The sequence below is a fragment of the Anolis sagrei genome, chromosome 2 (assembly GCF_037176765.1).
Source record: "Anolis sagrei isolate rAnoSag1 chromosome 2, rAnoSag1.mat, whole genome shotgun sequence".
Classification (NCBI taxonomy): domain Eukaryota; kingdom Metazoa; phylum Chordata; class Lepidosauria; order Squamata; family Dactyloidae; genus Anolis; species Anolis sagrei.
The window spans coordinates 171,017,483-171,038,449 of record NC_090022.1 but is presented as its reverse complement, the minus strand read 5'-3'; the positions used below and the strand labels follow the sequence as shown (position 1 = coordinate 171,038,449).

The following is a 20,967-nucleotide window of genomic DNA, read 5'->3' as shown; positions in this document are numbered from 1 at the left end:
TTATTTTGACATCCAGAACTACAATCAGTGGGACTCACTCCGAGGTTAAGTACGAGGGTTGAATGAAAAGCAATGCCTCCACCTTCATTACTTGGGTTTGGATGGCAATACGTTAATAAATCAAATGCAGAAATAATCCTTAGAACGTGTTCTTTAACTACCACTTTCACTTTTCCATATAATCGCCAGACAATTGGACACATTTCTGCCAACAATGAACAAGTTTTCTGAAGCCGTCACAGAAGAAGTCGACACTCTGTTTGCGCAACCCATCATGCACAGATCTTCCGATAGCCAAGCAAAGCAATAATGTGACCCATATGTTCTTGTGAAATGCCGATTATGCTTGAAATTTCTCTCTGAGTGATATGACGATCGTCCTGAACCAATCTGTCAACCTTTCGCTTGTGAAACCCGGTGGTTGCTGTCACAGGACATCCAACTCTTTGTTTGTCACGCAAGTCAAAGCAAATCAAATCATTTATTTCGGTCATTGACCAGCACAGGAAATAGAGTCACATTTTCATACAAACTTGGTATGTTTGGTACATTAAAAATATAACTACTGGAGCACAATTTGGGTGAGGGAGCGGAAGGGGAAACAGGGTAAAAACATACAATGCCAGATCCATCACCAAATTGTAGATTCAGGGAAGAAGATTACTGGACAAACAGTTAACTTTTGGGACTAGTCATGCAAGTCAGATGTTCCCACCTCAACATCTTTAAACTTACTCGCCCAACGACACACAGTACTCACATCAACACAATGACCATAAACAGCTTATTTATTTATTTATTTACGGTATTTATATACAACTTTTCTCACCCCTGACTCTCAGGGACTGACTCTCTGATGAATCTCCTTTGGGGTGACACCTTCTGCTGTCTATACGTTGCTTGAGTTGCATTGACCGAACATCTGAGCAGGGTTCTATATGTCGCACTTTAATAACACAACCATTCAATGTTAAGGCTTCCCACCAAAATGGAACTGTAGAGGAGAGTCTCCTGAACAAGCCAGTACCTGCCGCATACCAGTACTGCCACCTGTTGAGGAGTTACAAAGGTGGAGGCATTATTTTTCATTCAACCCTCATATATGATATATGGGATTTTAAAGTAAGAAAAATGTAAGAAAGCAAAAGATGAAAGATGCATCTAGACTTAATTCAGTTTGACATCCTGTTCACTGCTGTGGCTCAATGCTACAAAATCGTGGGAGTTGTAGTTTGGTGAGATGCCAACACTCTAATACAGAATGCTGAAGACCTTGTAAAACTACAGCTCTCATGATCCACAACACTTAGTCAGGCCCTACAAATATTTGTTATTCTCTTTTTAATAATTTGTATTCAATGAAAAATAAAATTAAACAAGAAAGGAATTTTGGAGATATATCAACACTACAAGTCTACAATGAAAAGTGTATTAGAATCATAGAATCATAGAATCAAAGAGTTGGAAGAGACCTCATGGGCCATCCAGTCCAACCCCCTGCCAAGAAGCAGGAATATTGCATTCAAATCACCCCTGACAGATGGCCATCCAGCCTCTGCTTAAAAGCTTCCAAAGAAGGAGCCTCCACCACACTCCGGGGCAGAGAGTTCCACTGCTGAACGGCTCTCACAGTCAGGAAGTTCTTCCTAATGTTCAGATGGAATCTCCTCTCTTGTAGTTTGAAGCCATTGTTCCGCGTCCTAGTTAAAAATACAAAAGCTAAACACACAGACTCACATACATGTGAAAACAAAACAAATAAGCAAAACGGATCTATACACTTCCCGTTCTCTAACTGATCATAGAATCCTAGAGTTGGAAGAGACCTCATTGGCCATCCAGTCCAACCCCCTGCCAAGAAGCAGGAATATTGTGTTCAAATCACTCCTGACCGATTGCCATCCAGCCTCTGTTTAAAAACTTCCAAAGAAGGAGCCTCCACCACACTCCGGGGCAGAGAGTTCCACTGCTGAACGGCTCTCACAGTCAGGAAGTTCTTCCTCATGTTCAGATGGAATCTCCTTTCTTGTAGCTTGAAGCCATTGTTTCACGTCCTAGTCTCCAAGGAAGCAGAAAACAAGCTTGCTCTCTCCTCCCTGTGGCTTCCTCTCACATATTTATACATGGCTATCATATCTCCTCTCAGCCTTCTCTTCTTCAGGCTAAACATGCCCAGCTCCTTAAGCCGCTCCTCATAGGGCTTGTTCTCCATACCCCTGATCATTTTAGTCGCCCTCCTCATGATGATTAGAGTAAAGTAATTTGGGGTCATTTCAGTGCTTGTACTATAAGTAATTTGGCACACAGGCTATTCACTATGAACTGTAGAGAGTTAAAAGAAACTTCAAAACAGAAATAAAATGGAAAGCAGACAATAACAATAGAACATGTTAAAGAAACAAACAATATACTGCCAAACACAAACAAAACTGGCTGGATGATAAATACTAGATTGTTTGCTCCCACCCAGTTCACCAATATAAACAAGACATTTTCATTTCTATGCATTAAAAGACACATGATCTTCATTTAAGGGTGAATAATACATCCTAGAGACCACACCCTGATCCCACACAGAAGAGCATGAACAACAGACAACAAGTTATACTGATCAGATCTAGAGAGGAAAAATACAGACCTCTTCATCTTCTGCTTCAAAGAGCAATGCTACAGAAGGTAAAACTATGTTGGTAAACAAGTTATTGATTTATTTATTTAGAACTTTTATATACCAGTCTTCTCGACCTCCAGAAAGGGACTCAGGCCAGTTTACAACAAGATCCATAAACAGTAGTTTAAAAACATCACACCGCATGACACACTAATACATAAAATACATTAAAAGCAATCCTATAATAAAATAAAGCCAAGTCGTCCAAAAATGAAATCACAATTCATTACCATCCGTCCATATGGTCAGAAGTTCTTGACTCACTCATCAAATGCTAAATTCCAGAGCCAGGTTTTCACCAATTTTCTAAAAGTCAGGAGAGAAGGGGCAGTTCTAATCTCCAATGGGAGAGAGTTCCAGAGCTGAGGGGCCACCACCGAGAAGGCCCTGTCCCTCGTCCCCACAAGATGCACTTGCAAGGATGGTGGAACCGAGAGCAGGGCCCCTCCAGAAGATCTTAACAACCCTGATGGTTCATAGGGGAGAATCCTTTCGGACAGGTAAACTGGGCCGGAGTCGTTTAGGGATTTATAGGTCAACACCAGCACTTTGAATTTATTTATTTACCTTACTTATATACCGCTGTTCTCAGCCCGAAGGCGACTCACAGCAGTTCACAACAAATACGAACAGCAAAAATTCAGTGCAATTGTTATCTACTTTTTTAATATTCATGCCACTTAGGCAGAAAAAACGAAATGAAAAGATACAGAATGGGGGACGCCTGGCTCAAGAGCAGTACGTGTGAAAAAGATCTTGGGAGTCCTCGTGGACTGGGGAAAATGGAAGGAAAAAGGAAGAGGGGCTTTTTTTTGTTGTGTCAGGAGTGACTTGAGAAACTGCAAGTCACTTCTGGTGTGAGAGAATTGGCCGTCTGCAAGAACGTTGCCCAGGGGACGACAGGATGATTTGATGTTTTTATCATCTTTGTGGGAGGCTTCTCTCATGTCCCCGCATGAGGAGCTGGAGCTGATAGAGGGAGCTCATCCGCCTCTCTCAAGATTTGAACCTGTGTCCTGTCGGTCTTCAGTCCTGCCGGCACAGGGGTTTTACCCACTGCGCCACCGGGGGCTCGGAAGAGAGTCTGACCAAGGGAAAGATGAATGGATGGTATCCTTGAAGTGACTGGCTTGACTCTGAAGGAGCTGGGGGTGGTGACGGCCAACAGGGAGCTCTGACGTGGGCTGATCCATGAGGTCATCAAGAGTCGGAAACGACTGAACGAGTAAACAACAACAAGTACAAAATATAAACCCAGCAAAAAGGTAAATACAGATAGTAGATGCAGTAAACAACTGCTTAGCATTTGCCGCCTATCAGCAAATCAAATGGTGGGAAAATAGTTTGTATAAATTCACCTGAAGTTATTTAGACTATAGAATACTTCCTCAACGCCCACTACAAGCAACATTCCTAGGTGGAGAAAAAGCATGCTAAATGACAGGGCTATATAGCAGAACAATCACATACACACGGACATAACAGGTTCGCAGCTTGGGTGTGATCCTGGATTCATCGTTGAGCCTGGATCCCCAGGTTTCAGCGGTGACCAGGGGAGCATTTGCACAGCTCAGGCTCGTGTGCCAGCTGCGCCCGTACCTTGGGAAGTCTGACTTGGCCACGGTGGTACACGCTCTGGTCACATCCCGCCTTGACTACTGCAACGCTCTCTACGTGGGGGTGCCCTTGAAGACGGCCCGGAAGCTTCAGCTAGTCCAGCGCGCGGCAGCCATGTTACTAACTGGAGCAGGACGCAGGGAGCATACAACGCCCTTGCTGTTCCAGCTCCACTGGCTGCCGATCTGCTACCGGGCCCAATTTAAGGTGCTGGTGTTATCCTACAAAGCCCTAAACAGTTCCGGCCCAAAATACCTTTCGGACCGCATCTTGGCCTATGAGCCCACGAGGACCTTGAGATCGTCTGGGGAGGCCCTTCTCTCGATCCCGCCTGCCTCACAGGCACGTCTGGCGGGGACGAGAGAGAGGGCCTTCTCAGTGGTGGCCCCCCGGCTGTGGAACACCCTCCCTGCTGACATCAGACAGGCGCCCTCCCTTATGTCCTTCTGTAAGAGCCTGAAGACATGGCTATTCGACAAGGCATTTAATTAAGTGCTACAGTAACTGGAAATGACAACTGGAACGGAATATGACTACGAGACGGATTATGATTCTACGATAAGACGAAGCGGATTATTTTAGTGTAATTAGATGTCTGTGTAATAGTGATATGTTAGTTTTTGTCATGTTGGCTCATTGTAAACTGTCTCTTTTTGTATATTGTACACCGCTGCGAGTCGCCTCAGGGCTGAGAGCGGCGGTTAATAAATGCAGCAAATAAATAATAAATAAATAAATAACAAACACACAAAGTCTTGCTGCACATGATAGTTGATGTACCTGGAAAAAAAAGCCATGGTTGAATTTAGGAGGCGTAAACACTTCTGCCTTGGTAGTATTAGCAACATACACAGTTTGCATGGTTTTTCCTACAGGCAAATGCTATCAGTGCAAGTAATTAACTAAATAAGAATCAGATTGTGGGTTGAAAACAAAACAAGCAGCCCCAAACTACATCTACGGATCTCAACAACAATTCAAGAAACTGCACTGTAGACATACGTTTATAATTAAGGATAATCATACATGATAAGAACTTAATCTCCTAATAGCTCTCAAAGTGAGACCAGAATGCAGGATAACAAACCCAGTGAGTAAACTCATATTAAGTGCTGTAGAAATGAGAGGAATCAGTTCAGTTGCAGAGCCAGCAGTGTTTCTCTAATGTTGTTGATATGGCGCACCCTCAAGTTGTTTCCAATTTGGGTGCCCCTGAGGGAACTCTATCATGGGGCTGGTTGACCTTAAGGCAACTCTATCACTGGCCGGGTGTGACATCCCCAAAGTCACCCAGGCAATTTCCATGGCGGAGGGATTTGAACCCTGGCCTCCATTATCGTAATCCAACACTCAAATTACTACTACACGCTGGCTTTTCATTTCCTTGCAAGGATAGATGCAAGGTTAGATGCCATAAATAGCCTGCCCTACTCCAGAAACCCAGGCGAGTGTTAATCTCTTCTCTAACTAGATTAGACACATCGGTTTTGCCAAAGGGGTGACAAAGACACCTTTAGGATCCTGTATCTTCCATGAGCAAAAACTAAGAAAGATGCAAAAGAAAGGGCTGATTATTATAGGATATTATTATTATTATTATTATTATTATTATTATTATTATTGGTGCCCCCGGTAGCACAGTGGGTTAAAACCTTGTGCCGGCAGGACTGAAGATCAACAGGTCGCAGGTTCGAATCCAGGGAGAGTGCGGATGAGCTCCCTCTGTCAGCTCCGGCTCCCCATGCAGGGACATAGAATCATAGAATCAAAGAGTTGGAAGAGACCTCATGGGCCATCCAGTCCAACCCCCTGCCAAGAAGCAGGAATATTGCATTCAAATCACCCCTGACAAATGGCCATCCAGCCTCTGCTTAAAAGCTTCCAAAGAAGGAGCCTCCACCACACTCCGGGGCAGAGAGTTCCACTGCTGAACGACTCTCACAGTCAGGAAGTTCTTCCTAATGTTCAGATGGAATCTCCTCTCTTGTAGTTTGAAGCCACTGTTCCGCGTCCTAGTCTCCAAGGAAGCAGAAAACAAGCTTGCTCCCTCCTCCCTGTGGCTTCCTCTCACATATTTGTACATGGCTATCATATCTCCTCTCAGCCTTCTCTTCTTCAGGCTAAACATGCCCAGTTCCCTAAGCCGCTCCTCATAGGGCTTGTTCTCCAGACCCTTGATCATTTTAGTCGCCCTCCTCTGGACACATGATTCCAGATGTGGTCTAACCAAAGCAGAATAGAGGGGTAGCATTACTTCCTTAGATCTAGACACTATGCTCCTATTGATGCAGGCCAAAATCCCATTGGCTTTTTTTGCCGCCACATCACATTGTTGGCTCATGTTTAACTTGTTGTCCACGAGGACTCCAAGATCTTTTTCACAAGTACTGCTCTCGAGCCAGGCGTCACCCATTCTGTATCTTTGCATGAGAGAAGCCTCCCACAAAGGATGGTCAGGGGTGCTTTGAATGCAATATTCCTGCTTTCTATGGGGTTTTTTGAAAACCCGTGCTTATGTGAACCGTCCAAGGACCCTACAAGATTTGAAGACCAACGTCCAGGAAGAAATTGCCAACGTAACGCCTGCTATGCTGGAAAGAGTCGTGACAAACGCCAACGTCAGTGTATGGAGAATGGGGGACATCACCTACCTAATTTGATCTTCAAAACTACATAAAACAAAACTTTAGGTATGCGCCTACATTATAAAAAAAAATCTGATTCATACAATGGGTTTTATTAAGTTTTGAAAAAAGGAAGTTATGCTGCTGCACCCTGTACGTTTCCAAATCTTTTGCTTGAGCTCAGGTTTTGACAAAAGTATTAGCTGACTTCGCCTAACACGAAAGTCTTCTGTATGTAGTATGAAAACTATGACTGGTATCTTACATTCAAAACCAGACCCAGCTGCATTGTTATGATTACATTTTTTGTCCTCTAAAAATTCTATCCTTTGCTGTATTCTACTTGGGCACAAATTAATTCTTTACCCATTCACCAACCATTTTCACTTAAAGTATCACAAGACAAGGAAAAGGATAGACTCTTGAATCAAAATATCGCCAAAGATTTCTTGAGGAAGAGTACTCCTGAACAGATGATCTAATCCAGCCAACTAGTTTATGATATTTATTTATTTACTAGCCGTCCCCTGCCATGCATTGCTGTGGCCCACATGAGTGTTCTGTGTGGGAGGTTTGGCCCAATTCTGTCATTGGTAGGGTTCAGAATGCTCTGTGATTGTAAGTGAACTATAAATCCCAGCAACCACAACACCCAAATGTCAAGATTCTATTTTCCCCAAACTCAACCAGTGTTCACATTTGGGCATATGGAGTCTTATTGGTCCAGATCCATCATTGTTTGAGTCCACAGTGATCTCTGGATGTAGGTGAACTACAACTCCAAAACCAAAGGCCACTGCCCACCAACCCTTCCAGTATTTTCTGTTGGTCATGGGAGAACTGTGTGCCAAGTTTGGTTCAATTCCATCGTTGGTGGGGTTCAGAATGCTCTTTGATTGTAAGTGAACTATAAATCCCAGCAACTACAACTCCCAAATGACAAAATCATATTTTTGAGTGAAGGACATACATTGGGTTGTTAGGTGCCTTGTGTCCAAATTTGGTGTCAATTCGTCCAATGGTTTTTGAGTTCTGTGAATGCCACAAACGAACATTACATTTTTATTTATATAGATTTACTATATTTATATACCGTCCCTCTCAGCCCAGAGGCGACTCGGAGCAGTTCACAAATTGGCAACAATTCGATGCCTCAACAATTATAACAAATAAGAACAATCAAAAATTTATGTTAAAAATAATAGCATGTGATATAAAAAAAATTAAAACCGTACAAAGCTTTAAAACATTATCGTGAGCGTCTCCATGTCAAATCATTATTCCATTGCATTATCAATTAGTTCCTTAATTTCGTTTAGCTATGCCGTATTTGGGAAGGCCTGCTCAAAAAGCTAGCTTTTCACCTTTTTTCGAAAAGTCAGGAGGGTGGAGGTTGATCTTATATTTCTAGGCAGGGCATTCCAAAGTCGAGGGGCCACCTCTGAGAAGGCCCTGTCTCTCGTCCCTGCCAGACGCATCTGTGAAGAAGGCGGGAGCGAGAGCAGGGCCTCCCCAGAAGATCTTAACATTCTAGATATTTATTATTTATTTATTTACAGCTCTTATATTCCGCCCTTCTCACCCCGCAGGGGACTCAGGGCGGATTACAGTAAACACATATATGGCAAACATTCAATGCCAGTTTGACAGACAACATTTAACAGACAAATACACCGAGGCTATTTAACTTTTTTCTGGCCGCCAGGGAAGCCGCTGCTTTTCATCGTCCATCAACGACACCGAAGAAGTTCTTCCGCATTCCACATTCCCCGGAGTCTTTTTTCTTTATGGCCTCATAAATTAGTTAAATTTAGCCTCCCACACAAGGTGGTACCTTATTTTCCTACTTGACAGATGCAACTGTCTTTCGGGTTGCAAAGGTCGACAACGGGCTACACAATGGCTGGACACTCACTCCAGCCCGGGCTGGCTTCGAACTCATGACCTTTTGGTCAGAGTGATCTTAATGCAGCTGACACTCAGCCAGCTGCGCCACAATCCCGGTGCGCAGCTGGCTGAGTTCATAAGGAGAGATACGTTCGGATAGGTAAGTTGGACAGAAATCCGTTTAGGGCTTTATAGGTTAAAATCAGCACTTTGAATTGTGTCCGGAAGCATACAGGCAGCCAGTGAAGCTGGCGCAACAGAGGAGTTGTGTGCTCCCTATTACCACCCTGGCTGCCGCTCATTGGACCATTTGCAGCTTCTGAACAGTCTTCAAAGGCAACCCCACGTAGAGTGCGTTGCAGTAGTCTATACGGGATGTGATCAGAGCATGGACTACCGTGGCCAAGTCAGACTTCCCAAGGTACGGGCACAACTGGCACACATGTTTTAATTGTGCAAATGCTCCCCTGGTCAATGCCGAGACTTGGGGCTCCAGGCTCAGCAATGAATCCAGGATCACACCCAAGCTGCGAACCTGCGCCAACCTTTAGGGAGTCTACCTGGAGGAAATGAATGAATGAATGAATGAATGCAAACACAAGAAAACGAGAACATCCAACAGAACCTATGCGTGAAACTAACATCTCAGTACTTTGAGGTGATATCTTCATCTTGTAGGTACTTGTCCAATCCTTCTCTACATCATCCAAGTATGTAGTAGTGATTAAATATTATGGAAGGAACCCTTCCCTTTTCTGTTTTAAGCCCTCCAGTTTCGCTTCACTGGATGAGCCTGGCTTCCAGTATCATAAGACACAAATGCTTTTCCATATCCACTTTCGTCAAAACGTGAATAACTTTACCTCCATTATGTTAGTACTTGGATGCTCCAGGCTATATTTCAGAGCAAAGAACTGGCACAACCACTTCGGAACATACGTGGACTTCAAAAGCCCTTTGAAATTCATGGGGTTGCCTTAAATCAGGGGTCCCCAAACAAAGGTCCGCAGACCGAATGTAGCCCTCCAAGTGCACCGGGATTGTGGGTGCACCGGGATTGTGGCGCAGCTGGCTGAGTGTCAGCTGCATTAAGATCACTCTGACCCAAAGGTCATGAGTTCGAAGCCAGCCCAGGTTGGAGTGGGTTTCCAACCAATTGTGTGTAGCCTGTTGTCGACCTTTGCAACCCGAAAGACAGTTGCATCTGTCAAGTAGGAAAATTAGGTACCACCTTAAAGTGTGGGGAGGCTAAATTATTTATTTTTTTTATTTACTTACTTACTTACTTTATTTGTATACCGCTCTTCTCAGCCCTTAGGTGACTCAGAGCGGTTTACAACAATTTAGGTATACACAATACAAAATCATTAAGCATTTAAAAGCAATAGCATCACAAATCATTAAACATCAATATCAATACATCACTACATCAATATAACAAATCCATCAGGTCTCATCAATGAAATCAGAATCCAAACTCGTTATCCAATATTCCGTGTTCCAATAGTCAGTCAATCAATCACACTGCTAAGTCGAATGCCTGTTCAAACAGTCAGATCTTTACTTTCCTCCGGAATGCCAGCAAGGTGCGGGTCGATCTAATATCTACAGGAAGGGCGTTCCACAGTCGAGGGGCCACCACTGAGAAGGCCCTGTCTCTCGTCCCCGCCAGCCGTGCTTGTGAAGCTGGCGGGATCGAGAGCAGGGCCTCCCCAGACGATCTTAATGTCCTAACTGGTTCATAGGAGGAGACGCGTTCAGACAGGTAGGTCGGGCCAGAACCGTTTAGGGCTTTAAAGGCTAAAGCCAGCACTTTGAATTGTGCCCGGTAGCAAATTGGCAGCCAGTGGAGCTGGCTCAGCAGTGGAGTGGTGTGCTCCCTGAGTGCCGCGCCTGTGAGCATCCTGGCTGCCGATCGTTGGACCATTTGAAGCTTCCGAGCAGTCTTCATAGGCAACCCCACGTAGAGAGCGTTGCAGTAGTCTAAACGGGATGTGACTAGAGCATGGACTACCGTGGCCAAGTCAGGCTTCCCAAGGTATGGGCGCAGCTGATTTATGAGGCCATAAAGAAGATTCCAGCAAAGCATTCCAGCGAGGAAGCATGCGGGGAATGCAGAAGTGCTTCATCAGCGTCGCAGATGGACGATGAAAGCGACAGCTCCCCTGGCGGCCAGAAAAAGTTAAATAGCCTCTGTGTATGTCTGTATATGTTTGTACGTCAAAAATTGGCATTGAACGTTTGCCATATATGTGTACATTGTAATCCGCCCTGAGTCCCGTGCGGGGTGAGAAGGGCGGAATATAAAAGCTGTAAATAAATAATAAATAAATAATTTGCCCACCCCTGGCCTGAACTTAAAACTTAGGGTTGCCCTAAGTCTGAAACAACTTGAAGGCACACAACAACAACAATTAACTTGACTCAGTTCTTGTGGGTTTTTTCGGGCTATATGGCCATGTTCTAGAGGCATTTCTCCTGACGTTTCGCCTGCATCTATGGCAAGCATCCTCAGAGGTGAGGTCTGCTGGAACTGGGAAAAAAGGGGTTTATATATCTGTGGAATGACCAGGGTGAGACAAAGGGCTTTTGTAAGTTGGGCTTACAAAACTTGACTGTCTCATCATCCAAAAGCAGGTCCACACTTGCCACTGAAACACTGGTAAGTTTAAGTAAAGGTAAAGGTTGTCCCCTGACATTAAGTCCAGTCATGTCCGACTCTGGGGGTTGATGCTCATCTCCATTTCTAAGCCGAAGAGCCGGCGTTGTCCATAGACACCTCCAAGGTCATGTGGCCGGCATGATTGCATGGAGCGCCGTTATTTTAAATATATGTGCTATTGTGGTTTTTAATGCTTATATTGTGGTTTTTAATAGTTTTTAATGCTTATATTGTCTTGTTAATTTTATGTTTATGCTGTTTTCTTTGTTATGTATTAATTCTGTCACTTGGAAACTGCTCTGAGTCTCCTTGAGGAGATAAAGCGGTATATAAATAAAGTTTTGTTGTTGTTGTTGTTGTACCTTCCTGCCGGAGCGGTACCTATTGATCTACTCACATTTGCATGCTTTCAAATGGCAAGTTGGCAGTAGCTGGGGCTGACAGTGGAAGCTCATGCCGCTGCCCGGATTCAAACCTGCGACCTTTCGGTCAACAAGCTCAGCAGCTCAGAGCTTTAACCCACTGCGCCACTGGGGGCTCCAAGTTTATGTTGGTTAAATTGTTCTTCATTTTAAATATCATATTGTATCTTATGTGCACTACAAATAAGATAATGTGCAGTATGCATAGAAATTTGTTCATACTTTCTTCAAACTATAGTCTCCCCCCTCCCCCAACAGTCTGAGGAAACGTGAACCAGCTCACCACTTATTTATTTATTTACTTACTGTATTTGTATACCACCTTTCTCAACCATATCGGCGACTCAAGGCGGTTTCCAACAAAACACTATACAACAGTCGGGTTGTATGTTCCCTGAGAGCCGCTCCAGTTAGCAATCTGGCTGCTGTCCGTTGGACCAGTTGGAGCTTCCAGACAGTCTTCAAAGGCAACCCCACGTAGAGAGCGTTGCAGTAGTCTATATGGGATGTAACGAGAGCGTTGCAGTAGTCTATACGGGATGTAACAAGAGCGTGGACTACCATGGCCAAGTCAGACTTCCCAAGGTACGGGCGCAGCTGGCGCACAAGCTTTAATTGTGCGAATGCTGCCCTGGTCACCGCCGAGACCTGGGGTTCAAGATCATACCCAGACTGCGAACCTGCGTCTTCGGGGAGGGGGGGTGTAACCCTGTCCAACACAGGTTGTAACCCCATACCCTGTTCGGACTTACGACTGACCAGGAGTACCTCTGTCTTGTCTGGATTCAATTTCAATTTGCTTAAAAAGTTTGAGGACTCAGCCTTACGTTTACAGGCAACTTGAAGGCACATACATCATGTCTCCTCTCACCCACCTTCTCCTGCTGCTTAAGAACCACGACATTGTATTCTGTGCCCACGGGGGGCTACTCCGGCCCACTTTAGCTGTCCTTTTCTGAACCTCTTCCAGCTGTACAATAGTCTTTTTGAGATGCAGTGACCTGAACTGTACACAGAATTCCAAGTGTGGGTGCAGCATAGTTTTGCTTAATTCCAGTTCCTTTGCTAATGATCAATGTTTTTTCCCCTTAGACTATCCACTACAACCCCAAGATTTCTTTCCTGAACCAGTCTCTGCCACCTCGGCCTCATAAGCATGAAGTTAAGAGCTTTTTTGGTCCCAAAGACACACAAAAAAACCCTATCATATTTATGTATATTGAATCACATTTCGAGAACATTCTTTCTTACTGCTCCACAATCCTTTTTTATTTGTTTGTCTTAATCATCCTCAGGAATGTGGTGTCATCAACAATCATACTAATGGCTGAATATGCTTGCCCAGTGTGGAACACATCTCACCACGTTAAAACAGTGGATGTGCATCTTAATGAGACATGCCGCATTATCACAGGATATCTACGCCCAACACCGCTGGAGAAATTATACTGTTTAGCCAGTATTGCACCCATAGAATCATAGAATCAAAGAGTTGGAAGGGACCTCATGGGCCATCCAGTCCAACCCCCTGCCAAGAAGCAGGAATATTGCATTCAAATCACCCCTGACAGATGGCCATCCAGACTCTGTTTAAAAGCTTCCAAAGAAGGAGCCTCCACCACACTCCGGGGCAGAGAGTTCCACTGCTGAACTGCTCTCACAGTCAGGAAGTTCTCCCTAATGTTCAGATGGAATCTCCTTTCTTGTAGTTTGAAGCCATTGTTTCGCGTCCTAGTCTCCAGGGAAGCAGAAAACAAGCTTGCTTCCCTCCTCCCTGTGGCTTCCTCTCATATTCTTTATACATGGCTATCATATGCAGATGCAGACTGTGGCCAGGAAATCAGAAGACGCTTACTTCTTGGGAGGAGAGCAATGTCCAGTCTCGATAAAATAGTAAAGAGTAGAGACATCACACTGGCAACAAAGATCTGCATAGTCAAAGCCATGGTCTTCCCTGTAGTCACCTACGGATGTGAGAGCTGGACCTTCGGGAAGGCTGAAGGAGCTGGGGGTGGTGACGGCCGACAGGAAGCTCTGGCGTGGGCTGGTCCATGAGGTCACGAAGAGTCGGAGACGACTGAACGAATGAACAACAGCAACATCATATCTCCTCTCAGCCTTCTCTTCTTCAGGCTAAACATGCCCAGCTCCTTAAGCCGCTCCTCAAAGGGCACCCAGCCAATAATGAAAGGACCACCTGACACCCAGCCAATAATGAAAGGACCAAGGCAGTGACATCTCTGGCCCATCCTCTGTTCGGATATCAGCCAGCAAACCAATGCCTTAAATCAAGAAATAGCTTCCTAAGATCTACAGAGATACTTGCAGGTATACCTCAGCAAGCGAGAATCCAAAAGTGGCAGGCTAGAACCTCAATCAGTGGCTGTGGCCAGATGAGAGACTCCCTCCTGGGCACACAGAAGATCTGGCGACTTGGAAGGCACTGAACAGGCTGCGCTCTGGCACCATGAGATACAGATCTAACCTTAAGAAATGGGGCCACAAAGTGGAGTACACGACATGTGAGTGCGGAGAAGAGCAAACCACAGGCCACCTACTACAATACAACTTGGAGCCCTATCACATGTGCAATGGAGGACCTTCTCACAGCATCACTGGAGGCACTCCAAGTGGCCAGCTACTGGTCAAAGGACATTTAATCAACTACCAAGCTTGCAAACTTTGTGTTTTGTTTGTTTGTTTTGTTGGTTTGTTAAAAATGCAATACAACTGTTTGGTTTGCTCCTGACACGATAAATACATAAATAAACTCCAAGTGGCCAGTTTCTGGTCAAAGGACATTTAGCATAATGTCAAGTTTTTAACTTTGCTTGTATTTTAAATACATTTTAACTATAGAATCATAGAGTTGGCCATCCAGTCCAACCCCCTGCCAAGAAGCAGGAATATTGCATTCAAATAACCCCTGACAGATGGCCATCCAGCCTCTGTTTAAAAGCTTCCAAAGAAGGAGCCTCCACCACACTCCGGGGCAGAGAATTCCACTGCTGAACGACTCTCATCAAAACATCCAAGCGTCCCCTGGGCAACGTCCTTGCAGACGTCCAATTCTCTCACACCAGAAGCGACTTGCAGTTTCTTAAGTCGCTCCTGACATGACAAAAAAAATCTTTCCACATTTTGATTTTTAAAATACTGCATTTTATCAATTCTAAGACACAATTGATTCCAAGATGCACACTAATTTCAGTATCAACAACAAAAAAAGTCACACGCACACACATATTCACAATTCAGACACAATTTTTCAATATGGGGGAAAAAATGTGTCTTAGAATTGCTGAAAATCAGTACTTACAAATCTGTAAGAGGCACTCCTTTCTCAATGATAGCTAAGCTTGCTCCTGAGTTTTTGTGGAAGAACTGTCTTATAACAACGTCTTGTGCAAATTCAAGTAAACAATGTTTACTCGGCAATCCCAACCAAATGTTTATTGGCACTCCCCTGGCAGCAACAAAATTGGCCTGCAAATGTATAATCAAACCAAACAGACTATAGACATCTCGCCGGCAAGAGCAAAACAGCACACAGCTCCAGGCCTCCTCGGCGTACACAGTGTTGCTGACGAAACTGGGGCACGCAACTCAAAAATCACAACACAACCGTCCAATCTTGGGACCCTGGTGGTACAGGAGTAGGGCCTAAACTCCCCAAGTTTGTCCGCAATTCAAAGAGAGTGCGTAGCTCACAAATCACTGTCATCAAGACATGCAAAACACCATGATTCTACTTTTCCCTCTGTCTCTCCCTCCCCCACTCCTCTGATAAAAGAGACAAAGTGTTTCTGGGACTGGCCGAAAAGATAAGTGTCCCCATTAATAGTATGGAGGTCTTGTGATGGGTGTAACTCCAGCTTTCGAGATTGAAAAAATGTGAAAACAAGTCTGCTTCCTTTCACTTGAGCTGGCTCTGCTTGGGGAAAAGAAAATTACATCTGTGCTAATAATAATAATAATAATAATAATAATAATAATAATAATAATCAACTTTATTTCTACCCCGCCACCATCTCCCCGGTACTGTGATGCTATGATACTGTGAACCACCGCCTCCTCCTGAGAAAAATGTATAATATCACAAAGGACTACCACCTCACCCGCCTCATAGGAAACCTGCTACAAAACAGGAGCTTTTTTGTTGAGTTCCAGGGCCAGAGAAGCAGATGGCGGAAACAGAAGAACGGCCTGTTTCAGGGGAGTGTGTTTGCTCCATCCATGTTCAACATCTAGACAAATGACCAGCCACTGCTAAAAGGGACAGAGAACTTCATCTATGCTGATGATCGTGCCATCACCGCTCAAGCAGGGAGCTTTGAGATGGTAGAACAGAAGCTCTCCGAAGCTCTAGGTCAGTGCTTCTCAACCTTGGGTCCCCAGATGTTTTTGGCCTACAATTCCCAGAAATCCTAACAGCTGGTAAACTGGCTGGGATTTCTGGGAGTTGTAGGCCAAAAACATCTGGGGACCCAAGGTTGAGAAGCACTGCTCTAGTTGCTCTTACTGCCTACTACAGGGAAAACCAAGTGATCCCTAATCCATCTAAAACACAGACATGTGCTTTTCATCTCAAGAACAGACAAGTATCCTGAGCTCTGAGGATCACTTGGGAAGGAATCCCACTGGAGCATTGCAGCGCATCCAAATACCTGGGAGTCACTCTGGACCGTGCTCTGACCTACAAGAAGCACTGCCTGAATATCAAACAAAACGTGGGTGCTAGAAACAGTATCATACGAAAGCTGACTGGCACAACCTGGGGATCACAACCAGACACAGTGAAGACATCCACCCTTGTGCTATGCTACTCTGCTGCTGAGTATGCATGCCCAGTGTGGAACATATCTCACCACACTAAACCAGTGGATGTGGATCTTAATGAGACATGCCGCATTATCACGGGGTGTCTGCGCCCTACACCACTGGAGAAATTACACTGCTTAGCCGGTATTACACCACCTGACATCCGTCGGGAAGTAGCAGCCAATAGTGAAAGGACCAAGGCAGAGACATCTCCAGCTCTTCCCTTGTTTGGGCATCAGCCAGCACGCCAACAACTTAAATCAAGAAATAGTTTTCTAAGATCTACAAAAACACTTGCTCGAACACCTCAGCAAGCGAGAGTCCAAAAGTGGCAGGCTCAAACCCAGAGCCTCAATCAATGGCTGATACACAATGAGAGACTCACCCCTGGAAACACAGAAAACTGGCCGACTTGAAAGGCGCTGAACAAACTGTGCTCTGGCACCATGAGATGCAGAGCCAACCTTAAGAAATGGGGCTACAAAGTGGAATCCACAACGTGCGAGTGTGGAGAAGAGCAAACTACAGACCACCTGCTGCAATGCAACCTGAGCCCTGCCACATGCACAATGGAGGACCTTCTTGCGGTAACACCAGAAGCACTCCAAGTGGCCAGATACTGGTCAAAGGACATTTAAACAACTACCAAGCTTGCAAACTCTGTCTTTTGTATATTTGTTTGTTCTGTCAAAAATGTAATACTCGTGTTGCCTGACACGATAAATAAATAAAATAAATCTCCCCGATGTGGACTCGGAGCGGCTTACATGGGGCCAAGCCCGGACAACATAATACAGCAATGAAATCAAAGCATATACAAGAGACAACAACAACATTATCAAAATGACATTAAAATAATAATAATAATAATAATAATATAAATAAATAAATAATACACATATTCCCTTTACAAGCAGATTGCATATCCCATCAAGTGAGGTGGGAAGGCCACGAATTGGAAGTGGAGCCCACCTATGCCCTCTCGAAAAGAAAAAAGGCACATGGGGGGCAGAGAAAGGAAGGAGAGAGAAGACAGCGAGCCAAGGACAGAAATGCATTCAGGAGAAGCTCCTACACTGTAGAACGGATGCAGTTTGGCACCACTTTGAACTGCCATAGCTCCATCTGAAGAGGTGTCCTTTGGTGAGGCACCAGTATGGTAGAGAAGGCAAAATACTTGATAAATCTCAACTCCCATGATTCCATAGCACGCAGCAATGGCCTTTCAAGTGGTGCCAAACTGGCTCAAGGCTACAGAACCCCGGGAGTTGCAGTTCAACCAGGTCTTCAGCCTTCGCTGACAAAGTGTGCTGATTCCTCATCAAACTACACCTCTCTTGATCCCGTAGCATGGAACCATGGCAGTTGAATGTGTGTGAAAGTGCATTCATTCTGCAGGAAGGGAGGGAGGGAGGGAGGGAAGAAGGGAAGGAAGGAAGGGAGAGAAGGAAGGGAAGGAAGGAGGAAAAGAAGAAGGAAAGAGGGAAGGAAGGTGGAGGGAGGAAGAGAGGAAGGAAGAAAGAAGGAAAGAATGAAGGACAGAAGGAAGGAAGGAAGGAAGGAAGGAAGGAAGGAAGGAAGGAAGGAAGGAAAGGAGGTGAGGAAGGAAGGTGAAAGAGTGAGGAAGGGGAGGAGGAAGAAGAAAGGAAGGAAAGGAAGGCAAAGAAGAAAGGAAAGAAGGAAGGGAAGGAAGTGAGGAAGGAAGGTGAAAGAGAGGGGGGAAGAGAGGAAGGAAAGAAGGCAGGAAGGAAGGCAAGAAGGGAGAAGGGAGGAAGAGAGGAAGGAAGGAAGGCAGGCAGGCAAAGAAGAAAGGAAAGAAGGAAAGGAAGGAAGGGTGAGGAAGGAAGGTGAAGGAGAGGGAGAGGGAGAGAGGAAGGAAAGAAAGAAGGGAGGGAGAAGGGAAGGAGAGAGGAAGGAAGGAGGGCAAAGAAGAAAGGAAAACAGGAAGGAAGGGAACGAAGTGAGGAAGGAAGGTGAAGGAGAGGGGGAGGGAAAGAGGAAGGAAAGAAAGAAAAGGAGGGAAGGAGGCGGGAAGGAGAGAGGAAGGAAGCCAAAGAAGAAAGGAAAAAAGGAAGGAAGGGAAGGAAGTGAGGAAGGAAGGTGAAGGAGAGAGGGAGGGAGAGAGGAAGTCAGGAAGGCAGGCAGGCAGGCAGGCAGGCAGGCAAGGAAGGAAGGAAGGAAGGAAGGAAGGAAGGAAGGAAGGAAAGGTGAGGAAGGAAGGTGAAGGAGAGGGGGAGGAAGAGAGGAAGGAAAGAAAGAAGGAAGGAAGGAAAGAAGGGAGGGAGAGAGGAAGGAAGGAAGGAAAAGAAGAAAGGAAAAAAGGGAGGAAGGGTGAGGAAGGAGAGGGGGAGGGAGAGAGGAAGGAAAGAAAGAAAGAAGGAAGGAAAGAAGGGAGGGAGAGAGGAAGGAAGGCAAAGAAGAAAGGAAAAAAGGAAGGAAGGGAAGGGTGAGGAAGGAAGATGAAGTAGAGGGAGAGAGGAAGGAAAGAAAGAAGGAAGGAAGGAAGGAGGAGGAAGGAAAGTGAAGGAGAAGGAATGAGAGAGGAAGGAAAGAAGGAAGGAAGGAAGAAAAGGAAAGAAGGAAGGAAGGAGGTGAGGAAGGAAGGAAAGAAAGAAAAAAGGAAGGAAGGAGGTAAGGAAGGAAGGGAAGAGGGAGGGAAGGAAAGCGGGAAGGAAGGGAGAGAAGGGGGAAAGGAAAGAGAGCGAGGGAGAGAGAGAAGAGGGCGAGCCAAGGACCGGGGAGGAAGAGGAGCATTTGGGGCGGAGTGGGGAAGGGAACTCGAACAAATCCGTGCCTGGGAAAAGCCAAAGCTTTGAAGGCAAGAGCAGGGCGCCTGGCGAGGGCTTGCTCAAGAACCTGGGCGAGGGAGGCGAGGCAGAGTGGCTGGAAGGAAGCCGAGGGAAGAGGGCCAAAGTCTGGGGGTGGCGGGGGGGGAGCGGGGCGAGGGCGCTGGGCGCAGAGCCCCCCCCAGAGCAGGGGAGCAGGGAGCCCGCCCAAAGGAAGCTTACCCATAGCTCCGTGCCCCAGTCCATGCTGGCAGCAGCCGCGTCCTCCCGAAGCCCCAGCCGCTTCCACCGCCCTCCCGAGAAGGAGTCCCACTCACTCCCGGGGCCCCACCAGCTCCGCCGCCTGCCCCGGACACGCCCCGAGCGGCGGCCTTAAAGGCGCAGGCAGGCCCGAGCCGGGGCTGCCTTGCCTGGCCAAGGGGAGGCCCTCCCTCAATCTCTCCCTCCCTCCCTTCCCTTTCCCAAGAGGAGAGCCATGCCAATGGAGGGGGCTCCGTCCTTGGGGAGGCAACTTCCAAACTCTCCTTCTCTCTTCCTTTCAAAGCTCAGCACCACCACTTGGGCTCATTGGGAATCAACAGTCTCTTTGGGGGAGCCTGGATCCTTGGGCTTCAAAGCCTGTTGAAAGGTGGTGGTGGGGGGAGCTATTCATGACCAGAATCACTGGGTTGTTGTCAGTTTTCCGGGCTCTCTTGCCACCTTCCAGAAGCATTCTCTCCTGACGTTTCGCCCACATCTATGGCAGGCATCCTCAGAGGTTGTGAGGTTTGCTGGAAACTAGGCAAGGGAGGTTTCTATATCTGGGAAGACCTGGCCCTTGAGCATTCCAACTGGAGGTCAGCTGTGACCAACAGTGCTGTGGAATTCAAAGAGACACAAATAGAGGGCGAAAAAGAGAAGTGTGCTAAGAGGAAGAAGGCATGTCAAGCAAGCAGAGGTAATTTTCAACGGTAAGCAAACAGTATTTTGCCCCCCCCCCCCCCACAACCAATCTTCTATATAAATAAAAATATAATGTTAGTTCGTGCTGCCATCAGAACTCAAAAACCACTGGGGGAATTGTCACCAAATTTGGACACAAGACACCTAAGAGTCCAATTTATGTCCTTCACTCAAAAAAAATTGATTTCGTCATTTGGGAATTGTCGTTGCTGGGATTTATAGTTCACCTATATAAATAAAAATGTAATGTTCGTTTGTGGGATTAACATAACTCAAAAACCACTGGATGAATTGACACCATATTTGGACACAAGACACCTAACAACCCAATGCATATCCTTCACTAAAAAAAATTGATTTTGTCATTTGGGAGTTGTAGTTGCTGGGATTTATAGTTCACCAGCAATCAAAGAGCCTTCTGAATCCCACCAACGATGGAATTGAACCAAACTTGACACACAAGACTCCCATGACCAACAGAAAAAACTGGAAAGGTTTGGTGGACATTGACCTTGAGTTTGGGAATTATAGTTCA

At 45.6% G+C, this 20,967-nt stretch overlaps 1 protein-coding gene across 2 annotated transcripts in view; it reads right to left on the bottom strand.

The window, feature by feature from the left end:
• Positions 1–19,862, bottom strand: part of TRIP10 (thyroid hormone receptor interactor 10) — a 145,158-nt gene extending 125,296 nt beyond the window's left edge. The window contains exon 1 of one of the 2 annotated variants that reach the window (XM_060763339.2): positions 19,713–19,862. In XM_060763339.2, coding sequence (XP_060619322.2) covers positions 19,713–19,736 — 24 coding nt within the window. In that variant the 5' untranslated portion in view covers positions 19,737–19,862. The remainder of the gene's footprint in view (positions 1–19,712) is intronic. The other variant, XM_067464110.1, reaches the window with a different exon arrangement.
• Positions 19,863–20,967: the final 1,105 nt, after the last annotated feature.